This window comes from Myotis myotis, unplaced genomic scaffold (genome assembly GCF_014108235.1).
Source record: "Myotis myotis isolate mMyoMyo1 unplaced genomic scaffold, mMyoMyo1.p scaffold_m19_p_1, whole genome shotgun sequence".
Taxonomy (NCBI): domain Eukaryota; kingdom Metazoa; phylum Chordata; class Mammalia; order Chiroptera; family Vespertilionidae; genus Myotis; species Myotis myotis.
The window spans coordinates 167,594,261-167,622,019 of record NW_023416313.1 but is presented as its reverse complement, the minus strand read 5'-3'; the positions used below and the strand labels follow the sequence as shown (position 1 = coordinate 167,622,019).

Here is a 27,759-nt window from a genome sequence, read left to right as displayed (position 1 = left end):
ACCATTACAGGCTCAATCCCTAGTAGAGGCTGTGTAGGAGATAGCCGATCGATGTTTCTCTCTCATCAGTGTTTCTTTCTCTCCTTCTCTTTCTAAAAAATCAGTAAAACATTTGAAAAATTCACTTTATTTTATAGTTCATTTAAAAATAACCACAGTAAAGTAAAAAATGTGTAATAATTTTTTAGAGATAATTATTCATTTTTTAAAATATATTTTATTGATTTTTTACAGGAAAGAAGGGAGAGGGATAGAAAGTTAGAAACATCGATGAGAGAGAAACATCAATCAGCTGCTTCCTGAACACCCCCTACTGGGGGTGTGCCTGCAACCAAGGTACATGCCCTTGACCGGAATTGAACCTGGGACCCTTCAGTCCGCAGGCCGACGCTCTATCCACTGAGCCTAACCGGTTAGGGCAGTTATTCATTTTTTTTAAAAAATATTTTTTATTGATTTCAGAGAGGAAGGGAGAGACAGAGAGATTGAAACATCAATGATGACAGAAAATCATTGATTGGCTGCCACCTGCACACCTCCTACTGGGGATTGAGCCTGCAACCCGGGCATGTGCCTTTGACTGGAATCCAACCTGGGACGCTTCAGCACACAGGTTGACGCTCTATCCACTGAGCCAAACCGGTTAGGGCATGTGTAATAATTCTAATAAAATTTATTCCAGAATAAATTACATATTTTGCTTACTTTTAAAAGAAGCATACAATGAAGGCAATCTTAACTTTTCCCCCCAATAATAAAAGGCTAATATGCAAATTGTCCCCTTGGGAGTTCGACCGACCAGGAGTTTGACCGCTGACCACCAGGGTGCGGTGAAGAACGAAGAAAGGCCCCAGACGGGGGAAGGAAGGCCCCGATTGGCCCTGATCATGGCCAGGCCTACGGACCCTATCTGTGCACAAATTCCACACACCGGGCCTCTAGTGTGTTATTAGAAACATCAAACACTATATGTGGTAATCTCGGGGATATTTAAATCTGTAGGAATATTTGGCACCTATAGTAAATGACCCCAGAAACATGAATGCTTTACGTTCTTTATGTTCTTGTGACTGCCAACCGCTAAGTATAGCAAGATGGAAAGAAAGTCACTTTGGAATCTCACTGCATATGTGATCTTAGGCAAGTTAACCTCTAAACTTCAATTCATTTGTAAATAGAATAGCTCATGGAGTTATCAATAGGAGGAATAAGATAATGTAGGGAAAAACATTGATCTATAGTAGCTACTCAATGAATAATATTTAAATAATAAGAGCTCATAAGTTCTGATTCTCCTATGAATAAAGTATTAGTACATGGGCTTCATTTCTCTAACTTTGGGTGTTTAGAAAGGTTACAGCTATATTTTTGATAGCTAAGGTTACCAGATCAGAGTTCCCTGGATAAGTGAGGCATTAATAATTGTTAACTTTGGTATATGCCTGAACTGCTGTTTGAGAAGTATAGAAATGAACAATCTTTAAATATGGCATTTCACCTTCCATCAAAAGTCATTTTCACACTACCAAAATTGTATTTCCATTTAAATGTAGGTTAAAAAGGCTGTAACTATTCCTGCTTTTATAAAAACTTATTTAGTGTTCAAAAGGGAAAGGCACTGTTAATTGCATAACAGAGAAAAAAAATTGACAAAAAATGTCCCCAATAGGTAAAGAAACCAATTCTGGGGGATAGCCCAGGGCAGAGAAAGGCTACATGAATGGGGTTATTGCCAGTATTCTTGATTATATGCCATTACAAACAAAATGGCAGACCTGACCAAATAAAGTTTTAAAAAATCACTGTAAACAAAAAAATATCAGGCCATTTAGATATCACTGATTTAGCATCTATTCTAAACAGATACAAAATCTATTATATAAATACTAGAGGCTCGGTGCACAAAATTCATACATGTGGGGGGGGTCCCTCAGCCTGGCCTGCACCCTCTCCAATCTGGGACCCCTCGGGGGACATGCTTCTTGCAATCTGGGACTGCTTGCTCTTAACCGCTCGCCTGCTTGCCTGCCTGATTGCCCCTAACCACCTCTGCCTGCCTGATCACCCCTAAATGCTCCCCTGCCGGACTGATTGCCCCTAATTGCCTCTGTCTCGGACCCAGGACCCAGGATTGCCTCCTCTGGCAGGCTGCAGGCACCTGGGACCTGGACTGGCTTCGCCCAGGCTGGCCACAGCCACAGGGGACCGTGGGAGGGTGGCTTCGCCTGGGCCACAGCCGCAGGCGCCCGGGACCGTGGGGCAGGTGGCTTTTCTCCCTCTCCCAGCCCACAGGCACTGGCGCCCAGGACCACAGGGCAGGAGACTTTTCTCCCTCTCCCGGGCCGCAGGCGCTGGCGCCTGGGACCGCAGGGTGGGCGGCTTCTCCTAGGCCCAGCTTTGTCTGGAAGGATGTCTGGATGGTCGTCTGGTCTAATTAGCATATTACCCTTTTATTAGTATAGACTAGTGGCCTGGTGCACGAAATTCGTGCACTGGAGGAGGGTGTCCCTCAGCCCGGCCTGCACCCTCTCCAATCTCGGACCCTTTGGGGGATGTCGACTGCTGGTTTAGGCCTGATCCCAGGATGTCCGACTGCCAGGATTGGGCCTAAACCGGCAGTTGGACATCCCTTTCACAATCCTGGACCGCTGTCTCCTAACCACTCACCTGCGTGCCTGCCTGACTGCCCCTAACTGCTTCAGCCTGCCAGCCTGATCGCCCCCTAACAGCTCCCCTGCTGGCCTGATTGACACCTAACTACTCCCCCGCCAGCCTGATCATCCCCAACTGCCCTCCCCTGCTGGCCAGATCACCCCCAAGGCTTTTATTACTATAGATATGACCCTTCACAGAAAATTTCACTAACCCTGCTTTACAATAAGGGATTGATGATTGAATCATTGGGGCCAGGCACCAAGATTTCCTTTCTTTGAATAGTGGAGGGAATAATTATCTTGTCTTTAAATTGCCCTGAACATCAAATGAGATAATGACTTAGAAAAGCATAAAAGCACCATATAAAGACAACTGTCTTTTTCATATACTGAAAAGACAATAAAGTGGTAAAATGAAAAACACTATTTTTATTCTCCCCCTTCCTTCCTTTACAGCCTTTATTTAAACTTTGAAATTTAGAAAAATTTCACTCCTATTTTCATTTCTTTACATTCAATATTATTTAGTATTAGTTTCAGGTTTATTAGTTACAGAATAGTGGTTAGACAACCATATACTTTACAAAGTGTTCCCTGATATTTCCAGTACCCACCTGGCTTCATACCATCATTACAACACTGTTGACACTACTCCCTATTTAAGTGACAATAGGTTTACAGGTTCCTTTCAATCTTTCTTTTGTGTTGCTTGCCCTTCCTTTTCTTTCTCACTTCTTCCCTCATTTTCTTTACATAGTATCTCAATTGGCCCGCAAAGCTCAGTGAAGGCACTGGGACACGCTTAACACATTTTACAGACCAGGAAACTGAGGCCAATTCCAGTTGGCTATGGAACTGGACTCGCGCAGGGAGCCCTCACAGCCGGCTCTCCGCCTTTCCTAAGGGGCAGCCGCAGGGCAAACAGAACAAACCTCCCCGTGAGGCTTCCGAGCCTCATTCTCCAGCACCTCTTCATCATGGATGCTCCACTTTCTTTCCTCTCCCCCGCCCCACCCCATTCTTTACTGCCCCCCCTTCTGGGGAGCAGGTGGTAGGCTTGCACTCACTGTGCAGGTGTGCACCCCCATGGGGTGGGGCGAGAACTGGGGGCCGGGCGGGCGGGCACAGGCTTGTTTTTGGGTCAAGGTGGGAGCAGGAGTCCTGGCCTCTCAAGTGTGCAGGCTGCAGCGAGACCCGGTCAGCACCGGGAGCTTCACCAAACCGCTGCAGTGGGGTACCCAGCAGTGGGGCACTGCTCCTCCACCCCCGCCTCAGGGCTTCGAGTCTGCACCCCTCCGCCCAGGCGTCCTTCCACGCCTGCAGTCATCGCCTCTTGTTTCCCGCCTATTGGGGCCAATACAGAACCTCACTCTCTGTAGGTGAGGCAGATCCCCACCCGCCAGCACCCTGCCCAGGCCTGAGCCCTCTCCAGTGCACCCCACCTTGGCGCCGCTCTGCGCACCTTGGGCCGCCTGCCTCTTGGCCAGCGGCTTCCCCAAAGCCATGGCGCTTGCCCAGGATCGCCCATCAGGCGGAGGGAGGCCTGTCCGAGCGCCTGCAGACCCCATGGCCATGGCTCCTGGCAGCCGCTTTGCCAAAGGTTCCTCTACCTTCAGGCTCTCTCCTCAGACCCCCGGGAGCTTGGCTTCCGCGGCACTGCCCTTCAGTGGCTCCCTGCAGCCCCGCTCTACCCAGTTCTCTTGCTGCCCACCTGTCAGGAAGCTGCCAGGAGCCTTGCTGCGGGCAGTGTGGTTCCGGGGCAGGGGCTGGGGTGTGGGGAGCAGCTCCAGTAAAGTTTAGTAAACCCCAGGCCCCCAGGGCAGGCTGGGGGCCTGGGTCCAAACACTGCAGCTGCGGAGGCCCCGCCTGCCCTGGGCCTCACACAGGGGTCCCGGCTGGGGGCGTGGTTTAGGTGGCTTGTTCGAGCAGCCAAGCCCCCCGCAGCTCAGGGCCGCACACTGGGGTCCCAGCTGGCGTTGGGGCTTAGGCACCACACGGGCTGGACAGCAGCTCGAGCTGGCCCTCCCTGCCTGCAGTATGCAAATTAGCCGCCATCTTGGCTGGCAGTTAATTTGCATATCGCTTTGATTAGCCAATGGGAAGGGTAGCGGGCGTACGGCTAATTACCATGTTTCTCTCTTATTAGATAGGATTGGGCACCTAATTCCTCCATAGAGAAAGGAAGAACGTATTTCATTCTAGTCTTTTGATGATCATACATCAAAATAAAAAGAATGTCGCTATTCATTTCAATTATTAAAATTATGTTGTATTTCACAGATATAAAGAGCAATTCCATTCTCAACCAATCAAAGGAGAATATGTGAGCAAATGCAGATGGATCAGTACAAATCCCCCTCTACCAAACTACTTAGAATGCCTGCCCTGTTTATGGAATCCTCGTGGTGTCATCTTCTTATGTACATTTTATTTCCCTTAGCTGACAATTAATACTGTTTATGTCTGCTTACCTTGCCTGAACTTGCATCTCCTGCCACAGAGGAATGGGGCACATCTCCCACTGACTTTTTCTGTACCTCGGTGGTGGGACACTTTTCCCCCCTGTCTTCCACAGATTTCTTGGCATCGGTAGTTTCATGTTCATTTTTACTTTGTCTTTTTACTCCTGTTATCTCTCTGTCCCACTTTGCTGAGATTTCTTTATCTTCTTTCTTGGCCTGTTCACTCTCTCTCTTTTCCAGTTCTTCTTTTACCTTTTGTTGCTTCTCTGTGACTTCATTTTCTTCAGCTTCTTGTTTCTTTCTGGCTATTTGTTCTTGTTCTTCTCTCCTCAGTTTCTCTTTCTGTTCCTCTTGCTGTCTTTTCCGAAGTTCTTTTTCTTGTTTGTTTTTCTCCATTAAAAGAGCGGTTTCTGCATGAATACGAGCTTTTTCTTCATCTGTTAACATGGCAGTTGGAGGGGGAAGTACTGGCTTTGTGGAACGATCAGGAACAACTTTTCCATTCTGAGGAAACTGTTGCTCATGATCTGTACTTTCAGATTTTATTCTATGATCTTCAGGCAATCTGACTGCTGGTTTTTTAGTACGATCAATCTATAGCAACAAAAACAGAACAAAATATACTTTTGTCAAAATCCAGGAACTCATGTCTTGAAGTCAAGTTGTGATAAAAAACAAAACAAAAACAAAAACAAAAAAACCATCACTTTATGGAGACATCTGCCAGAATATCTATTTGTAAACTACCCTCGTGAGGCACTTGGCACTCTCAATTCCACCCATTCAGTATATCCTGGTGTGTTCTGTATATGGAAGAGTTCATCCTAAAACATAAATCCTAGACCTGGGCATACCTAGACTTAGGTTCCATTACTACATATTCAGTTGCCTACTCAATAACTTCATGTGAGTATCTCATATATAACACAAACCTAATATGACCAAAGTTGAATTCCATGATCTCCCCCCACAAACATGGTTAGTTTGTGGATATAAACGCTATCAAAACAGCAGCTCAAACTAGAAAACTGAGTCTCATATGGTCTCCCCTGCCCTTCGGCAGTCTGATGATCTTCCTCTATCTCTCCCTCCTTCTCCATTAGCAACAACCAAGTCCATGCCAACACTCTCTTACATAGCTTACAACCAGTTGCCTCATTCCTTCTCTTGCCTCCCTTCTATTTCTCTACATTGTGGCCAGAGCAATAATTTTAAAACACAAATCTATGTTCTTCACCTGCTTAAAACCCTATTTTAAACAGCAACTCATTGTACCCAGATTACATCTAAAATCCTTACCAGGGTGGTCTCACCTCTGCCTATTTCTCCAATCTTATTTCATACCATCCTATACACCAGCCATACTTTCCTTTTCACACACACCTCATTCTTATTAAATATACTGGGGTGACACTGGCTAATAAAATTATAAATTTCAAGTGTACAATTCTATAATACATCATCTGTGTATTGTATTATATATTCATCTGCACATTCACCACCCCAAGTCAAGTCTCCTTCCATCGCCATTTATTAAATCTCCCTTTACCCTCTTCTACGACCTCCCACCCCCTTCCTCTCTGGTAATCACCATACTATTGTGTCTATGAGGGTTTTATTTCTTTGCTTATTCCCTCCACCGTTTTCACCTAATTTTATTTGTTAGTTTATTCTGTTCATTAGATTCCATATAGAAGTGAGTTCCTATGGTACTTGTCTTTCTCTGACTTATTTCACTTAGTATAAGGTCCATCCATATTTTCTAGGTCCATCCATACTTTCTTCTTTTATTATTTATTCATTTTTTCAAAATTGAGTTTATTGGGGTGACATTGGTTCACAAAACTATACTGGTTTTAACTGTACAACTCAATAAAACACCATCTGCACACTGCATCATGCGCCCAACTCCCTAAGCAGTCTCTTTCCGTCATTTTCCCACCCCACTTTGCCCACTTCCACCTACCCCCTAAGCCCCTTCCCCTCTATCATCACTCTGTTGTCTGTGTCTTTGTGTTATATCTATATATATAAAAAACCTAAGTGACCAAATGACTGGTCGCTATGACGTGCACTGACCACCAGGGGGCAGACGCTCAATGCAGGAGCTGCCCCCAGGAGGTCAGTGTGCTCCCAAAGCAGGAGTGCCACTCAGCTGACCGATGGGTGCCAGACACCAGGCTCACAGCTGGCGAGCATATCTGTGGCAGCACGAGCCTCTCCCGCCACTACAGCAGTGTTACTGAGCGGCAGCAGGCGAGGTGGGGCCAGAATGAGTGGGAGTGGCGCAGCGCCTGACCTCGGCTCTGGCTCCTCCCTGGCTGCCTGCTGCTTTGCGCACTACTATATCCCTTGAGGAACAAGCCCGATCCCTGCAGGCCAGGCTGGCATCCCCGAGGGGTTCTGAATCTCGAGAGGGTGTAGGCCAGGCTGAGGGACTCCACCAGTGCATGAATCCATGTACTGGGCCTCTAGTATATATATGGTTTGTGGTTTTTTTTTTTGCTGAATCCCTCACCTTCTTTCATCTAGTCCCCCAACCCTAGTCCCCTCTGACAACTGTCAGTCTGTTCTGTGTCTATACCTGTTTCTATTTTACTCATCAGTTTATTTTGTTCATTAGTTTCCACATACGAGTGAGAACGTGATACTTGTCTTTCTCTGACTGGCTTATTTCATTTAGCATAATACTCTCCAGGTCCCTCCATGCTGTCTCAAAGGGTAAGAGATCCTTCTTTTATACGGCTGCATAGTATTCCGTTGTGTAAATGTAGCACAGCTTTTTTATCCACTCATCTACTGATGGGCACTTGGGCTTTTTCTAGATCTTGGCATTGCAATGAACATAGGGGTGCATGTATTTTTTTGAATTAGTGTTTCAGGTTTTTTAGGCTATATCCCATAAGTGGGATCGCTGGGTCAAGAGGCAGTTCCATTTTTACTTTTTTGAGAAAACTCCATACTGTTTTCAACAGTGACTGCACTACTGAATTCCCATCAACAGTGCATGAGGGTTCCCTTTTCTCCAAGTTCTGAAGGCACTTGTTGTTAGTTGATTTATTGATGATAGCCATTCTGACAGATGTGAGATGGTATCTTGTGGTTTTCATTTGCATCTCTCTGATGATCAGTGACTTTAGGCATTTTTTCGTGTGTCTATTGGCCATATGTATATACTCTTTGGAGAAATGTCTATGCAGGTCCTTTGCCCATTTTTTAACTGGGTTGTTCGTCTTCCTGGTGTTGAGTTGTACACGTTCTTTACATATTTTGGAAATTAATCCCTTATCAGATGCATCCCTGGTGAATATGTTCTCCAATGCCGTAGGTTGCCTTTCATTTTGTTGATGGTTTCTTTTGCTGTGCAAAAAGCTTTGTAGTTTGATGCAGTCCCATTTGTTTATTTTTTTCTTTGTTTCCCTTGCCTGAGGAGATGCACTGGCAAAATGAATTTTGCTACAAGAGATGTCTGAGAGTTTACTGCCAATGTTTTCTTCTAGGATTTATATGGTTTTGCGTTTTAAGTCTTTTATCCATTTTGAGTTGATTCTTGTTAATAGTGTATGTACCTGTCCAATTTTCCTAACACCATTTATTGAAGTCTTTACTCCTTTGTATGCTCTTTCCTCCTTTGTCAATTGACCATAAGGAGTGGGTTTTTTCTAGGCTGTCTACTCTGTTCTACTGATCTATATGCTTGTTCCTCAAAGATGCTATGCTCCTTCTCAACGCAAGCTTTTATATTAGCTATTCATCTAGAAAATTCCCACCACAGCATTACATTTTGGTGCAAATATCTTTCCCTTAGAAAAGACTGTCCTGATCCTTAAACTAGATAAGTATCGTTATATCTATATAACCTCCTAATACCCGATTCTTTTCCCTAATAGTACTTACTAGAATTCTGATTAAATAATTATAATTATTTGTTTAAAACCTTCTCTCCTCCTAGAATATAAGTTTCAGCGCTGAATGTGTAATAAATACATATATTGTTGTGAGAATGAATAAAATATTCCTAAAAGATAAGATCCTAAATACAAGTTGACCAGTAAACCACCTAAATTCCCGATTTAATGTGTTATATGTTTATTATTTCAATTTAACTGCATACTAACCCTACAAAATCTTTAGAAGTGATGTTAGCATAATTTTTGGTGAGGACAGTTTACTAAAACAAAAATGAGAACTTATAAGAATATCTTCTAATAACAACCTGCATAAGCAGTCCTATAAAATGGATTGTATGTTTTTCCACTAAAAAATAATATCATAGGAAGAAGTTAGTGAAGAAAAAAATCATTCCTTTGTTCCTCACTTCTCTTTTTGCCCTGTCACTTAAAAAAAACAAAAACAACTGGCCCTGACTGGTTTGGCTCAGTGGATAGAGCTTCGGCCTGCGGACTCAAGGGTCCTGGGTTCAATTCCAGTCGAGGGCATGTACCTTGGTTGCGGTACATCCCCAGTGGGGAGTGTGCAGGAGGCAGCTGATCGATGTTTCTCTGTCATTGATGTTTCTAACTCCCTATCCCTCTCCCTTCCTCTCTGTAAAAAAAAAAATCAATAACATATATTAAAAAAAACAAACAAACAACTGCCCTAGCTGGTTTGACTCAGTGGATAGAGCTGGTGAATCTGGTCAAGGGCACCAGCCCACAACTATGGTCATGCAGGAGGCAGCCAATCAATGATTATCTCTCATCATTTGTTTCTATCTCTCCCCCTTCCTCTCTGAAATCAATCACACACACACACACACACACACACACACACACACACACACACACACCTACACTAATAAAAGAGAAACATGCAAATTGGTGTCACTCTGCTACACCCACCAGCCAATCAGATGAGTATGCAAATTAACCAACAAAGATGGCAGTTAATTTGCATACACAGGCAGGGAGCAAAGACTGAAGACAACGTAGAAGGAAGCCAAGTGCTGCAGAAGGGAGTGAAGCTGCGGAGAAACAAGCGGGTGGTGGAGATGGGAGGGAAGCAAGCGGGAAGGCAGAGGCGGGAGCAAAGCCCACCTCGGCGGGTTTCACTCCCTTCTCTGCTTTGCTCGGACCGCAGGAAGCCCTATTCTTGCAGGAATCTTCCTGCAATGGGCCTCGTGTGTGTGTGTGTGTGTGTGTGTGTGTGTGTGTGTGTGTGTGTGTTTTTAAAATCTATTCTCCCTTCTTGCTTTCTACATTTGAGAATGAAGTGGGAAGAACCACTATGAAGATAAGGTTATCTATAAAAGATTGAATAGAAACCAAAATAAATGTTTCCATACACATTGTGGTAAATGAATCCCTTTTTCCTTAATCTTAAAAGCATATCTACAATCATGTTACTTTCAAGTTTAAAATTCTTTAAATAGTTTCCTTGAGCCTACAGGATAAAATTCCAATCTCATCCAAGTCTCTCTTGATGACTTTTGCCCATCTTTCCATTCTTACCTACTATTAGTCACCTTACTCAACAGACAGCTGCGTCCAAGCATGCCAAAACTACTCACGAGCCCCAAAGCATGCTCTGAGCCTTTAGTCATACAATTTTCTACTGTCTTTTCCATCCTCAAATCTTACTAAACTCTTAAAGCCCAGATAAAAACTCCATAAAGACATTCCCCTCAGTCAGAATTTCTTTCCAGTAACTACTAGAAAAATTATGATATTCTGCCTTATGCTATGGCTGATTTTGTACAAGACTCTCCTAAACATCAGACAGAATCCTTGGCTTAATCATATGTGTAAACCTTCATGTTGTTTCATATAGAAAATCTTCAAAATATGTTTGATAAATTGCACATATCTCAAAGTCACAAAGGAATAAGGGTTCAATAACACTGATTAAATTGAAAAAAGTGCAATAACATAAGCTTTAAAAATTCTAAAATTTTTTAGATTATTATTGTTAATACATGACTGTTATTTATGTGCCAAATTCTAAGGAAACAATTAAAGCATTGTTTCAAAACCAAATACTGACATTACGTATTTATCATCTGTAAGACAAGCTATCTGGGAAAATACTGTGGGTTAAATAATAATACACACAAAAAAACCACCCCAAAAACAAAAATCCAGAAACTTGAGAGTTGTTCAAGTTTACTGTGGTAATAATATAATCTTTTATTGGTATTGCCTGCAGTAAATAGACCGCCAGCTGGGTTTAAAAATCCTTCCAGTTATCTATTTTAATATTGCTGTATTAAACAGAACTGAATTATAATAAAAATATTTTACCGCAATAAGGGTACCAAAGCATAGATTCTTTTCATTGATATTTTTCTTTTTAAAATATTAAACGTTATATATAAACCTTCACTTCTATCCTATGTATTTAAAGAAAAGAGACAGCCCTGGCCAATGTGGCTTAGTTGGCTGAGCACTGTTCCATGCATCAAGAAGTCACTAGTTTGATTCCCCAGTCAGGGCACATGTCTGGGTTGTGGGCTCGATCCCCAGTAAGGGGTGTGTAGGAGGTAGCCAATCGGATGTTACCCTCTCACATCGATGTTTCTCTCTCCCTTCCTCTCTCTCTAAAATCAATAATAAAAACATTAATTTTTTAAAAAAGAAGAGAATGAAGTGGGAAGAAACACTATGAAGATGAGGTTAACTATCAAAGAAAATTCATACCTGTGGAAAATTCTTTACAATAGGCACTGGCTGAATTATGGGTGAAACATCAGACTTAGAAGTAACAATTGGTTCAACTGAAGTTGGTAAAGTCAATTGTCTCATTCTCTCATCTTGACTGTTTATGAATTCTATATTTTCACCCAGAGGAAGAGGTGGCATCTGTGCAGCAGGTTTAGAAGGAACTGGTTCTTCCAGTGAGGGATAAGTAAAATCCACTAAAATCCCCAAAAGAATAATAAGAAATTAAAAGAACAGCACACCCTATAAACAGTACTGACATAACTCATGCATGCTGTATGTGATAGTTAAATGTAAACTAAATGAGGTAACAATAGTATTAAAAAATTAAAAATTAGGGGACTCAAAAAAAAAAAAATTAGGGAACTCTTTCCCCCTCCCAACGTGGGAGTCTGTGCTGTGAGATTCTTTTCCCTTCCCCACATGGGAGTATGTACTTGTTCTTCAATAAATTTCCACCTTTGCTTAAAATAATAATAATAATAAAATTTAAAAATTAGCCCTGGCTAGTTGGGTGTTGTCTGGTGCACCAGGAGGCTGCCAGTTTGATTCCCCATCAAGGGCACATGCCCAGGTCGTGGGCTTGATCCCTGGGAGGGGTCATGCACGAGGCAGCCTATTGATGTTACCCTCTCACATCCATGTTTCTCCCTTTCTCTCCCTCTCCCTTCCTCTCTTTCTCTAAAAATCAATAAACTATTCTTAAAAAAAATAAAAAAGAATTAAACAATAATTCCAGGCTATGAACATCTTGTATTTTTTATGCCTGAAAACAAGTTACTAGCTAATAGAACAAATGCACATATAACCAATAACATTACCTTAAGAACATAAATAATTTAAAGTTTATTTTACTGAAGCAATTGTAATAAAAAATTTTCACATACATACATGAGATAGACACCTCTTCATTCTTGCCTCGTGGGGGTGGAGTGACTTTAGCATTTGTTGTGTACTGGGGATAACAAAGAAGCCAGTTTTCATAGCCCCCTTCTAAAACCAAAGGCTCGTTGCGCAGGACAGTTTTAGTTTCCCACTGTAAAATAAGGAAATAGTGTTTTTAATATGGCAGCCAAGAACACAACAAACCTTAATTTAAAAATTGCTCTCTTGAAGATTTATCTTCTAAATGATAAAAAAAAAATGAGTGGGTCCTAGCTGGTTTGGCTCACTGGAAAGAGTGTCAGCCCTGCAACTGAAGGATCCCAGGTTCAATTCTGGTCAAGGGCACATGCCTAGGTTGCGGGCTTGATCCCCAGTAGGGGAAGTGCAGAGGCAGCCAATCAGTGATTTTCTCTCATCAACGATATTTCTATCTCTCTTTACCTCTCCTTCCCTCTCTGAAATCAATAAAGATATATTAAAAAAAAAATTGAAAGCGGAATTAAAAATTTAACATTAAATGAAACAAATGGGTAGATCAGATTTTTAAAGTCAGACAAGTAATCAATGATCTTAGAAGAAAAATAAAATAAGTCTATATGCAATAAAACCCATCCATAATCTCACTACCCAGAGATACCTCTTTAATATTTCAGTTATTCTTACTTTTCTACAAAGATACACACGTTTTTAACATCATTTTTACAAAACAATGAAACTTTTATGATGATGCTTTTATCTTATGTCTATTTTTTAAAAAAAATATATTTCTTTACTGATTTCAGAGAGGAAGGGAGAAGGAGAGAGAGATAGAAACATCAATGGTGAGAGAGAATCACCGATCGGCTGCCTCCTGCACACCCCCCACTGGGGACCGAGCCCGCAACCCAGGCATGTGCCCTTGGCCGGAATCAAACCCGGGACCCTTCAGTCCGCAGGCTGATGCTCTATCCACTGAGCCAAGCCAGCCAGGGCTCTTATGTCTATTGTTTATTAATAAAGAGCTGTATGTCATTTGTAATGATCAGCTAATATTCTATTGTATACACGCATATAAACACACATACACATACACCAAAACTGAATTCATCATTTGAACACTTGTTATTTTCCCCATTTAATTATAAACATTGAAGATCCTTCCTTATAAATGTATACACCCAATCAACTCCATTAGGGAATATCCCCAGAGGTGGAGTTGCCAAGCCAATGCACATGAACATCTTTATATTGTTAATCTTTGAAAGGATCCTTAAAAAGTATTTATTTTTGTAGAATAATATCCCAGGAGTAGAACTATTGGTTTAAAGTTTGGTAGATGCTGCCAAATTGCCCTTCAAAAGAACAATACCAATTTATATATTTATTAACAGTGTATGAGAATGCCAATTATAAATCTCTACAATTTTTCCAAACTGGTGGGCATAAATGCTCTTTTGTTTTAATTAGCATTTGTTAGTGGAACTGAACATCTTTTAATATGTTTATTAGTCATTTATATTATACTAGAGGCCCAGCGCACGAAATTGTGCGGGTACGGTCCCTAGGGCCTAGCCTCCTGCAATCAGGGCCATCTTCTTGTCACTCCCATTCGCCAGTCCCCAGGTTGAACGCCGCCTCCGCCACTGGGCTGTCAGGCCATTGGGATCACCAGCTCAACCCCAGCTGCTCAGGGGCTCAGGCCTGTGGGAAAGCGGGCGCCAACGACTTCACCTCCACATGCATGAGCCGGGCCAGCCGCTGAGGGAACGTGCTGCCCACTAAAGGGCGCTCACACTGCCGCCGCTGCCACTGCCACTGGGGCTTGAGGGGCTGATGGAAGCTGCGGGGTTCGCCCGCGACCTACCCGCCCCGGCATGAGCGGCACAGAGCGGGCAGCGCGTTCCATCAGTGGCCAGCCTGGCGTACGCCCATGGAAGTGAATTCACCAGCACCTACTTTCCCACTGAGCCCCTAAGCAGCTGGGGATGAGCTGGTGAACCCAACAGCCTGACAGCCAGCTCGGTTGTCCTGCCACCCATGCTGATCCCCCCGTTCACCATTGCTGATCCATCAGAGCCTGTGGGCCGGGGGCAGGGACCAAGAGGTCAGCCTTTCAGCCAGCTAACCAGTCCCCAGGCCCGCTCCGCCCCACTTGTGGGCCAGGGGAGGGTGCGGGGGGGGGCGGGCGGGAAGGACCAAGAGGTGCTCAATGCACCTCATGGTGATCGGTCGTTTGGTCATCACGGACACTGGCTTTTTATATATAGAAATGATTTAATCTCATCTTTTGCCCACTTTTCTACAGAGTTTGCTATTCTGTTAGTAAATAGTAAATGTACTTTGAATATTTAAGAAAATAGGTCTTTGTCATATGTTACAAAATCTGTCCCGACTGATTTTTACCTTGTTTATGAAGTTTTTAACACAGATATACTGACTTTCCTTAATGGTGTTTTGCTTTAGGATCAAGAAATGAAAATACTTTTTTCCCCCAGATAATAAAAATCCTTTTCCCTAGTAGTTCATTGTTTTAATCAACATATTTATATCTTTGACTCATTTGGAGTCTAGTGTAGTCTAAGAAATTAAGGTACGGATCCCTTTCTTTTACTTACTGGCTAGCCTGCTGCTGTCCCTAAACCATTCATTTAAATCCATCTTTTCCTCACTAATTTGTTATGTTACCTTTATCATACACTAAATTCTCAAATATCTTAGGTTGAACTTTATGAAATTGCTTCTTTTGTAGGTCAGTAGTAGTTAAATATTGGCACTTTCATTTATCAACCTATCCTTGAGTATATTTCTAGATTCTCTATTATATATGTATATGTATGTATTTTTAAGATATATTTTTATTAATTTCAGAGAGGAAGGAAGAGGGAGAGAGAGAGAGAAACATCAATGATGAGAGATAATCATTGGTTGGCTGCCTCCTGCTTGACCCTTACTGGGGATCGAGCCCGCAACCCGGGCATGTGCCCTTGACTGGAATGGAACCTGGGACCCTTCAGTCCACAGGCAAACACTATATCCACTGAGGCAAACCAGCTAGGGCTAGATTCCCTATTTTAAAGCATGAACTGTTTCAAGGCTTTTAAGATTCCCCGAAGAAGACAATGTTCCATCAATTGACCCTCCTTCCAGCAGGTAAGTTTTATTCTTACCACATTCTCACCAGCATTCAGTGCCATCATTGTTTAATAATTTAACAAATTAAACTGAGTATTTTTATCTTGGTTCATCTGATCAGTGAAAATGGTACTCATTGGTTCAATTTGAGTTTCTCTGATTTGATCACTTTTATGTTGTCATCACTTACATATCCTTTTATGTTTATGTCAGAATAAAATAAGTCAACTACTTATTTTATGATTTCATCTTAATTTTCTTATTTATTTGTAAAATCTCTTCAGATTTTAGGCAGATATCTTTCTCTTCATCTCTGTCTTCTTACAGTATTTTTTCACATCTAAGTTTTTATTTTATGAAGTCAAATCAATCTCTTTTTTCTTAGTGACACCTTCCTTTGTCTTTGTTTCATAATCTAATTCTTAAAACAAAAAATTTCTTTTTTCAGATAAGTTCTATTTCTGAAAATTCTAATATTCTGCTTTAAACTGTTATTTGTTATTTCAAAATTAGTCTTTTATATCTAAATATCAAAAAAATCTACAACCAAAGCATAATGGATCTTCTTGTCCTTAACATACCTTTCTAACATTCAGAGAAGGCTTGCAATTATAGTAAACAATTAAGGAAACTTGCTAACCTTGAAAAGAGCATCTTTCAGACTCCGTAGAGTTGTTCCAAGTTGTAAATCTTTTGTAGAACTAAACCAGTCAAGAAGTACCACATAATCCACATTCCCCCTCTTCTTCCATTTGTCTTTAGAGTCATCTGGGAGTTTTGCTTCAATCCAATTAGCAGTGATTCTGAAATGTATTAACATTTATATTGGGGCAAAAGTAGATGAGAGGTCCTAATATACTAATATAAGACACTGAGTTTTGTTCTACAGTCTGTATCAGACCATAGCAAACTTTAAGACAGATTTCTTTCTAAGGTCAGACTATGTGTTCAGATATTAAATACCCTAAAATGTTTAATAACATCACAACTACATAATACTGGAATATATTTTAGTATTAGAGACTAAAATTTTGACCCTTTACCAAAAAATGGGGGACCAAACTGAAAACAGGAACCCTTATGAGCATCTTTCAGCCAAGTATAAACGACTGGAATATCATCCAGGTAACATTATTTATATTTCAGTTCTGATACCTATAATTAATAGTTAACCAAATACCCAAATATTTAACAAACACATACAGCATTTATTATGTGCCAGGTACTATTCCAAACGCTTTATTCTGAATCTCACAACAATACTATAAAGTAGGCATTGTTATCCTCATTTTATAGATGGGGAAACTGAGGCACAAAACATTAATAATCTGCCCAAGGTTACAGCTGTGAAGTGAGGCCAGAATTCAAACTCAGGCAATTTGGTTCACGTCCAAGCTCTTTGCTGCTTTGTTGTGTTGCCTCTTACATCATCAACTGCGAATATTATCAACTCTATGATAAAGCATGCCGTTTATTTCCTCTTTTGCTTACAGAATAGCTGAAGTTCTTCCTGAAGTCCTTACAATGGACCTGCCACATGGTCCCTCCCCCAAATCCTATTCTCTCAATGTCCTCATCATTAACTATGCACTTGCCCCTTTACCCACTCCAGGCACTGGCTTCCTTACAACTTCTGGTATGACTCCCTCAGATAATGCATCAGTCATTCCCCTTATCCCTTCAAGATCTGCGTACTAGTATCTTCTCAGTGAAGCCATACTGGATTAACATTTTTAAAAAAATATATTTTATTGATTTTTTACAGAGAGGAAGGGAGAGAGATAGAGAGTTAGAAACATCGATGAGAGAGAAACATCTATCAGCTGCCTCCTGCACACCACCTACTGAGGATGTGCCTGCAACCAAGGTACATGCCCTTGACCGGAATCGAACCTGAGACCCTTCAGTTCGCAGGCTGACGCTCTACCACTGAGCCAAACCGGTTACAGCTGGATTAACACTTTAATACCCCAATATACAAGCTTGACACACCCATCTTATCAATAGCAGACATATATTTATGTTTTATTGATTGTCTCACCTACCTCATCTCCCTGTTAATTCTATATATAATAAAAGCATAATATGCTAATTAGACCGGACGTCCTTCTGGACGACCTTCTGGACGAAGCTGGGGCTGTGAGGGTCAAGGCAAAGGCAGCCGCTGTCGTGGTAGGGGCCAGCCCCTTGCACGAATTTCATGCATCAGGCCTCTAGTAAAATATAAGCTCCATGAAGCAAAGATTTGTTTGTTCAACTGACTTAGTCCCAGCACTGCAAACCACAGAAACCCAGCCCATAGCAAGTGTCAGTAAACATCTGCTGAATAACTGAGTCAGTAAGACAGATTTGCTCCTCCAGGTAAGAAACTACGTATTATTTCTAACAAAGCACCTAGGCATTTATTTAAATGACGATACTGGCAAGCAAGACAGGACTGGTGAAACTTTTATTCATAAGTAAAACTAAATGGCGTTAAGATCATTTTTAAAAAATCCTGTATATAATAATGCAGGTTACTTTACCTATCCTATCTAATAAAAGACAAAAAGGGTAATTGACTGTACCTTCGCTACGCTTCCCATTGGCTAATCAGCAGGATATGCAAATTAACCGCCAACCAAGATGGTGGCCAGAAGCCACACAGCTGAAGCGAGCAGGAGGCTTGCTTGCTCCAGTGATAGAGGAAGCCAAGGTTCCCCGCCTGCCGTGGCCTGGCTTTGAGCTCCGGAAGCAACAATGTTTCGATTATAGAAGCTAAACAAACCCCAGATGCCTGCTTTCAGCCAACCGAGGCCTCAGAACTGGGAGCGCCAGTGATGGCAACAATGTTTCAATTATAGAAGGTAAATAAATCCCAGAATAAAAGAAAAAAAGGAGAGGCTGGGAGCTTCAGTCGTCTGCCAGCCTGAAAACGGCCCTCAGCCTCTCACCCAGACTGGCCAGGCACCCCAGTGGGGACCCCCACCCTAAAAGAGGTGTGGCCAGCCTGAAAACAGCCATCAGCTCCTCATCCAGGCTGGCCAGGCACCCCAGTGGGGGCCCCCACCCTGAAGGGGGTGTGACTAGCTGCAAATAGCCATCAGCCTCTCACCCAGGCTGGCCAGGCACCCAAGTGGGACCCCCACCCTGATCCGGGACACCCTTCAGGGCAAACCAGCCGGCCCCCCCCACGTGCACCAGGCCTCTATCCTATATAGTAAAAGGGTAATATGCAAACTGACCCTAACAGCAGAAAGACTGGGAATGATGGTCTGGTCACTATGACACACACTGACCACCAGGGGGCAGACCCTCAATGCAGGAGCTGCCCTCTGGTGGTCAGTCACTCCCACATGGGGGAGCTCTGCTCAGCCAAAAGCCAGGCTGATGGCTGCCAGTACAGCAGTGGTGGTGGGAGCCTCTCCTGCCTCCTCAGCAGCGCTAAGGATGTCTGACTGCAGCTTAGGCCTGCTCCCCGCTGGCAAGTGGACATCCCCCGAGGGCTGCCAGGCTGCCAGAGAGATGTCTGATTGTCATCTTAGGCCCAATCCCCTGGGGAGCAGGCCTAAACCAGCAGGTGGTCATCCCCCGAAGGGTCCCAGACGGCAAGAGGGCACAGGATGGGCTGAGGGACCCCCCCGCTGAGTGCACAAATTTTTGTGCACCGGGCCTCTAGTTAGAATATAAAGAAAAAAAGAAGAAATACAAAATGCCTCATAATAATTCTCATCTGATATACTGAAATCAAAAGAATGCTTAGTCAACAAAGAATGAGAAAAAATGAAATGTGATATTCTTAAGGACTATTTTTAACTGCAGGGATATACTTGCCTAAATACTTTTTATCTAAAAACTCAAGATTACTATTCTGCGGAAAACAATAGCATCAACCAGTATCATCTTCACACACCGCTATAACTTTGCTTTACCTTGTCTACTATTTAATACTTTAATTATTCGTTAATTTAATTGAAAGTGATTCTTTACTTAAATAAACAGAAAAATGTATATTGCTATATACATGGAAAAATAGAATCATATCCAATAAAGAATAATCCTAAAAATAATCCTAAAATTAAACAAAATAGATCACTAAATTATGCTATATCCACCCAATAGATCACCATTTAGCAATCAGAATAAATAAACTACAACAACATATAATAATATATATGACTTTCATAAACATTAGGTTGAGTACAAAAAGCCAGACATGAAAGGCTACTGATTGTAGGATTCCATTTATATAAACTACAAAAACAGATAAAAAGGAATCTATTCTAGGTTGGTGGTTCCCTGGGTGGGTGGGGGTATAGGTAGTAACTGACAGGTGGCTTATGAAGACCTTTTGGAGTGATGCTAATGTTTCTTGGTCCAGATACTATCTCAAAGGATGCATTCCATTTTTGACAATTCACTGGGTTAAACACTTACATAAGCATTATCATATGAATATTACACTGTTTTAATATAAAAAAACAGAGTAATCACGGTCAGGTAGCTTTAGACACTGCTGCCTACAGAAAACTCTGAGGCCTGCTCTCCAGTAAGAAAGAGAGATTAGCAAATATTAAAAGGTAATGGTAGCACCAAATTGAGACTTCTTTTAACTAATCCAGGACTGAAACAGAAATTAAAAGGGAATGCTTTTCTTGGTATGCAATTCGTTGTTCTTTAATCTTCAACCTAAACTCACCTGAGTTTCCCAGTAGTCCAAATCCCACATTTTGGGAAACAATTAAACTCAATTAAAACCATGAACTTTTTGTTAGTACAAATTAGACTATAACTTTCTTTTTCTTTTCAAATCCTAGGAATATATTCCCATCTACTTGATAGTCTACTAAGCACTCGAATCTCATATTTAAATAATGTAGTTACTAATCTGTTTGGTGGTTCACAGTAGAGGAATGATAGAGGGAATAGCAGAAGCCACCTTGTTTTGTAAAAAAGGAAATCATCCAGCTATACTAGTTAATTTAAAATTCAGATAAATAAACAGCTGGATAGATTGATACACAGATTAGACAGGTAACATATTTACAATGCATGCTATTCTTCAGGTCAAACATTTAGCAAACATCTGCAGTATACTAAATATCATGCAAATTTTATTAATTACCTAATTTAAAAATATCTTCTTAATATTGTTAGTCCTAGAATGGACCTACTCCAATCCCATAAACTAAGACCCAGAGAGGTTACATAATTTATGTAATACTCAAAATAGTGAAAATAATCTTGGATCTGAAGTTTTAACTCTGTCACTGATGAGATAGTTTCTAATATACAACATACCCATGCATGGTAACTTTAATTTTATAGGTTAAAAGCTTTTTTATCAAAAAAGAAAGAAAGTACATTTTTAAGTTAAGTCCTTACAAATGCCAGGCTCAAACTTCTCAAAACCTCTGAGATAAGTACTATTATTATCCCCATTTTATAGATGGGAACATGGGCTTAGGAGGTTAAGTCACTAGGTAGAAGTAAGGTAGCTAATAAAAGACATTTATAATCTCACCATAGTCTGCCTTTAGAGTCTTTACTCTCTCTTAATGGTTTAGTTATACACTGTCTTCTTCCAAAAAGTATTTGTGTGCTCTTTTACCACAGATAACAGTATGAGAAATCTCCAATTAAAAACAATTCAATTAGTTCACAATTTTAGTCTATTTGATGCATATGCTTCAAAAGCTCATATGTAAAAACAGTATGAGAAGTTAGTCAACAAACACCTGGGGAGAGAGAGTACACAAGGGCGGCTTCATTTATTTTCTAAGGCTCTAAATGCCACAGACAGGAGAGAGCACCCAGACTGGGTAAGGTGTACATTACAAGCAAAAATGAAAAGGTCAATGGGAAAAGAAAACACTATTATATCACATTTAGATTGGATGCTAATAATTAACATTTACTACTCTCCACAGTTTACCATTCTATCTAAACACACAATGACCCACCCTGGACTGATGGCTTCTTCAGGAACACTTAGAGAATCTGAAATATGGGAATCCTGATAATCCTGCATTCTTCGAGCATCCATTATAATCAAGCTGATGTTTTCATCCATCATCATTGTATATAGTTGCTTTGCTGTGATTGATCCTAGGAATCAAGAGAGATGATATTTGTGATAAGTAACACCCAGTTCTGTGTGTTATCACTAAACACAGGGCAAGCACAGCTTTTTCTAGAAGAATAAAATACACTGGGTGTTACATACTTGCTTTTCCATCACACTATTTATTACCTTTTAAACTAACAATAAATATAACATGCATTTTTGACATTTACCAAGAAACTAACTCAATGTTCTATTTATAAAGACTTAATAAAATTTGCTGTTGAGTTTACAATTATTTCTGGTGTTGGCTCTGTTACTGTTTTAAAATAAAGGAAATTAATAAGTATATCTCAGGAAAATATTACATTTTTAAAAATTAAGCCATTTAAAAAATGTCAATTAGAAGAAAGTTCTATGGCTCAAAAATTCTTGAAAGGGTCTACGTTCTTTAATGGGGCTTTATGAGAGCTATTTTAGATTTTCATGTATCCCCCGAGCAACAAGCCAAAAGCCTGTTATTTGTGTTTCATGAGAGGGGTTGGCAAACCATGGCCACCTGTATTTACTGGAACACAGCTATACTCATTTGTTTACATATTGTCTATGGCTGCTTTCACACTACAATAGCAAAGACCACAGGGCCCCCCCAAGCCTAAAATATTTACTATCCAATCCTTTAATATTTAGCCAAAATAAACATTCCCTATGTTGCTATTTTCCTCTTCCAGCTTCTACCACCTAAAGCAGTGATGGCAAACCTATGACACCCGTGTCAGAGGTGACATGCGAGCTCATTTTTTTGGTTGATTTTTCTTTGTTAAATGGCATTTAAATATATAAAATAAATATCAAAAATATAAATCTTTGTTTTACTATGGTTGCAAATATCAAAAAATTTCTATATGTGACACGGCACCAGAGTTAAGTTAGGGTTTTTCAAAATGCTGACACGCCGAGCTCAAAAGGTTCGCCATCACTGACCTAAAGTAAAAGATCAGAAAGCACTACAAGGGAGCTTAATATGTGAAGAACTTTCTTTGGTAGTGAGCTGTGAGAAGAATGTAGTCACATTATCTCTTAAGCTAAAATATCTAGCTACTGCCCTGGCCAGTGTGGCTCAGTTGGTTGGAGCGTGGTTCCATACACCCAAAGGTGGTGGGTATGATTCCTGGTCACAGCCCATACCTGATAGGGGTGCATTTGGAGGCAACCAATCAACGTTTCTCACATCGATGTTTCTCTTCCTCTCTCTCTTTCTCTCTCTAAAACCAAAAAAAAGCATGTCCTCAGGTGAGGGAAAAAAACCCCAGCTGCTAATAACCATCCTACTTCCCTTTCTAACCATCAAGATTATTTTGACAACAAAGATCAAACCACTCTAAAGAGGTTGAGACCAAACCACTGAGAAGGATATCAAAGCAGGATGAGATATAAAGGAACATACAGATAAAAACAAATCTTAGAATGAATTGATAACAGCTTCTAGTAAGGTACTTTACTAGGTTTAATTTTTGTTGTATGGCAATATTTTAAATAAATTATTTATTTTAGTGTTATACTCAATTAATATTTAAGTTAAACCTTTTCTGAGACAAAAACTTAGGGCAACTACCTAAGTCTTATTTTTTAGGTTATATATCTGTCACTAGAGCAGCGGTCGCCAACCTTTCAGACCTCACGTACCACCGGTTGGCGACCGCTGCACTACAGCATCCACACCACCTGTAGATAATATCAAAATTACTGGTTTAGATTTTTTAAGGGAGTGAAGAAGATTTTTAAATAATTAAATATTCAACTGAGAGTAATAAGTAGTACTAGCTAACACTTATATAAAGTTTATTATGCATTCTACGAGTTTCACATATATTAACTCATTCAATCCTCATCAATAACCCTATGAAATCGGTACTATTATTATCCCCACTTTAGAAAAGGGAAATTAAGCCCTAGCTGGTTTGGCTCAGTGTATTGAGCTTTGTGCCATGGACTGAAGGGTCTTGGGTTCCATTCTGGTCAGGGGCATGTATCTCGCTTGGTTGCAGGCTTGATCCCCAGCCCTGGTCGGGGCGTGTGCAGGAGGCAACCAATTGATGTGTCTCTCTTACATCGATGTTTCTCTCTCTCTCTCTCCCTCCCCCTCCCTTCCACTCTCTCTAAAAACCAATGGAAAAATATCCTCAGGAGAGGATTAACAAAAAAATAAAAATAAAAACAATTACTTATTTAAAATGAAAGTAAAAAAAAGGGAAATTAAGTTAAAGAGGTTAACATGCTCAAGATCACATGGAAATTCAGAGGAGCCAATGTTCAACCCCAGGCAGTCTCACTTCTGAGAGTCCATCTTCTTAACTACTGTTAAACTACCTTGAAAAGAAAATAATGACAACTACTAACTGTGGTTTTGATGTTTTCAATTGCATCCTATATAATAAAAGCCTAATATACTAAGTGCCTAGTCATCCATTCAACCAATCAAAGTGTAATATGCTAATGATATGCTAAGGCCACTTCAACTGCTCGCTATGATGTGCACTGACCACCAGGGGGCAGAAGCTCCAACCGGTAGGTTAGCTTGCTGCTGGGGTCCGGCCAATTGGGACTGAGACGGGCCAGACATGCCCTGGAGCCCTCACGCGGTTCTGCCTTGGCTGCCAACCTCCTGTGTCCCTCTCCGACCCTGATCGTGTACTGGTGGGGTCCTTCACCCTGGCCTGCGCCTTCTCACAATCTGGGGATGTTGGAGAGCCAGTTTCAGCCTGATCCCACAGGCCAGGCTGAGGGACCCCACTGATGCATGAATTCATGCACCAGGCCTCTAGTAGTATAAATATAACCCACGATATATAAATTCAGAATAGAATACATTTTCAGTATATTTGTACAGGCAAGGTTATATACAGACTAAAGGCCCAGTGCACAAAATTCATGCACTGGGGGGGAGGGGGGGGTGTCCCTCAGCCCTGCCCACGCCCTTTCGCAGTCTGGGAGCCCTTGGGGGATATCTAATTTCTGGGAGCGGCTCCCGCCTCCACTGCTGCACTTGCTAGCTATGAGCCTGGCTTCTGGCTGAGCAGCCTTCTCTCTGTGGTAGAGCACTGACCAACCAGGGGGCAGCTCCTGCATTGAGCATCTGCCTCCTGGTGGTCAGTGTGCATCATGGTTGTTCCACTGTTAGGTCGATTTGCATATTAGCCTTTTATTATATAGGATGAGACAATATTAGAATCTCACTGTATAAAATCTGAAGCTAACACACTTACCTTTCTCTGTGGTCTCATTTCTTTCACTGTTTTCACCATTTATCTATTTCATAGAAAAGCAAATTTCAAAATTAATAATAGAAACAAAAATGTTCATAGAAACAAAAAGTTCAACTTTAATATCTCATTGAAACTGAAAGCCTAGGAAATGAAGGGCTCAGGGTACTGTCATTTTGTAAAAATGCACATGAACAGTAATGGCATTACCAGGTTACTATGGCGGTAGTTAACAGCTAAAATAACTAGCAGCATATCTGAATCATATGACATTTCTTCAAAATTTTCTTCAGTTGATGGCTAAATATAATTTAAAAGCACAGATTATTATAGACATTTATTATTTAATTTAATGAGAAATTCCTTACAATGAAATAAAAATTGGGCTATTACTTGGCATGGAATATTCAAAATGATGAAAGAGAAAACCTAGAAATACTCTACCCAGCAAAGTTATCATTCAGAATGGAAGGAGAGATAATTTCTGAGATAAGCAAAAACTAAAGGAGCTCAATATCATTAAACCAGCAATACAAGAAATGTTAAAGAGACTTCTTTAAGCGGAAAAGAAATGGCCAATAGTAAAAATTTTTAATTATTGGAAAGAGCCCTAGCTGGTTTGGCTCTGCGGATAGAGTGTCAGTCAGCCTGCTGACTAAAAAGTCCTGGGTTCGATTCCAGTCAAGGGCATATGCCCAGGTTGCAGGCTCTACCCCCAGTAGGCGGTGTGCAGGAGGCATCGAATCAATGATTCTCATCATTGTTGTTTCTCTCTCTTCCTCTCCTTTCCTTTCTGAAATCAATAAAAATATATTAAAAAATAAAATAAAATACTGGAAAGAAAAAAAACACACTAATGCAGGCAAACATTTAGTAAAAGTAGGGGTCAACCATGGATTAAACTAGTATGAAGGTTAAAAGACAAAGTAAGATCATGTGTAACTATAGTAATTAATGGATTCATGCACACACACACTCACACAAAAGGTGTAAAATATGTCAAAAACATAAACATTGGGGATTAGTAAAAATGTAGTATATGATTCCACTCATATGAGGTACCTAGAGTAGTCAAATGCATAGACAGAAAATAGAGTGGTAGGTGCCAGGAGCTGGGGGGAGGGAAGTTTGGGGAGTTACTGTATAAAGCAGCGGTCGCCAACTGGTGGTCCGTGAACCACTGGTGGTCCGTGAGGTCCGAAAAGTTGGCGACCGCTGGTTTAAAGGATACAGAGTTTCTGTTTAGCAAGATAAAAGGAGTTCTGGAGATGAACAGTGAATGGCTGCACAACAATGTGAATGGACTCAATACCACTGACCTGGATACGGTATTAAATATTATGTTATGTGTATTTTACAACAATAAAAAAATTTTTAAATGTAGGGCCCCTATCTCCCAGTCTCTGGGAGGGTAGGAGCCTAACTTCCATAACTGACAATTAGCAAACACAGATGCCTCTCACATTGACCAACCTTCTATACTAACATACTCTAACACTTTTCCATGAGCTAATCAGCATTTAAAAATCCGCCTAGCCCTAGACTGTTTGGCTCAGTCAATAGAGCCTCAGCCTACGGACTGAAGGGTCCCAGGTTCGATTCCGGTCAAGGGTACATGCCTGGGTTGAAGGCTCAATCCCCAGTAGGGGCGTGCAGGAGGCAGCCAATCAATGATTCTCTTTCATCATTGATGTTTCTATCTCTTTCCCTCTTCCTCTTTGAAATAAATACATAAAAAAATATTTTTAAAAAATATGAAAATCTGATCAACATAATTTAAACTAAATAAATGAACAAAAATCTGCCTACATTTTAAGAATCGAGTTCAATATCCCATATTACAATAGTCTTGAATAGTCTTCATTAACATTTTTTTAAAATGGAGCTTTTAAAATGCAATTGTAAGCGATCAACTTAAAACACTGCAATAAACACAGCTTGTTATATATGAATCTCAAACCAAAAACCTGTAAGAGAACCAACTGAAGCTAGAATATTTTATTCAATTTCTAATAAAAACACATCAAATTTTACTCTGGTTGCCCAAATGAACATTGTAGTGATATCTCAACTCTTCTTAAACAGATCATCTGAGAAGAGTCTTTTTATCTCACAGGATAAATTTAAAATACCTTTTGGTTTTTGTCTTTGGAATCCAATACATTTTCCAAAGAATGTTTAGCTGATGTGTTACCATCCTCTCTTCCTGCTTCCTGTCTTTTTTGTTTCTGCAGTTGCTCTTCCTCCTGTCTGTCTTTTTCTTCAAGTTTTTTCCGAACTTCAGCTTCTTCATATCTAGTTGAAAAGAGAAGTCAAGATGTCTTGCAATGATCATGAAAAGTAAAGGAGTTCTGTTTACATGATACTAGTACCCTGCACTGGGTACATATTTTCTCCCTCCAACTGATATTCAATGCTGCCAATGGTCATTATAAGCCACAACTCACAAATTTGCCCTTTGAAGATTTACATAAATTGCCCAAAAATCTTGAAAGAAACTCTATGCTTTCAAGTTAAAGTTGTTTAATGCTCTTGTTGCTCTTTCCCTACCATTATTTTCAACCTCTTAATGATTCAAATCTGCTACAATTTCCTTTTGAAAGGAATTATAATCCTAAAATTAACTATAAACCTCACTCACTTATAAAGTGATTAAAAATGCTAAAAAGTAAAGACAAATAAGTG

The 27,759-nt window shown here is 40.7% G+C and overlaps 1 protein-coding gene across 6 annotated transcripts in view; it reads right to left on the bottom strand.

Annotated features, from left to right (window-relative positions):
- The window catches only part of USP8 (ubiquitin specific peptidase 8), a 69,127-nt gene that overhangs the window by 15,055 nt on the left and 26,313 nt on the right, over positions 1 to 27,759 (bottom strand). For 3 of the 6 annotated variants that reach the window (XR_004966335.1, XM_036301218.1, XM_036301224.1), the window contains exons 5-11: positions 27,207 to 27,369; positions 25,078 to 25,120; positions 21,711 to 21,855; positions 16,409 to 16,571; positions 12,664 to 12,808; positions 11,752 to 11,969; positions 5,126 to 5,710 (exon numbers count right to left, since the gene is read on the bottom strand). Coding sequence is in view for 5 of the 6 variants with exons in the window: in XM_036301218.1 (XP_036157111.1) it covers positions 5,126 to 5,710; positions 11,752 to 11,969; positions 12,664 to 12,808; positions 16,409 to 16,571; positions 21,711 to 21,855; positions 25,078 to 25,120; positions 27,207 to 27,369 (1,462 nt within the window). In the remaining variant the exon portion in view is untranslated. The remainder of the gene's footprint in view (positions 1 to 5,125; positions 5,711 to 11,751; positions 11,970 to 12,663; positions 12,809 to 16,408; positions 16,572 to 21,710; positions 21,856 to 25,077; positions 25,121 to 27,206; positions 27,370 to 27,759) is intronic. The other 3 variants (XM_036301233.1, XM_036301239.1, XM_036301248.1) reach the window with 1 other exon arrangement.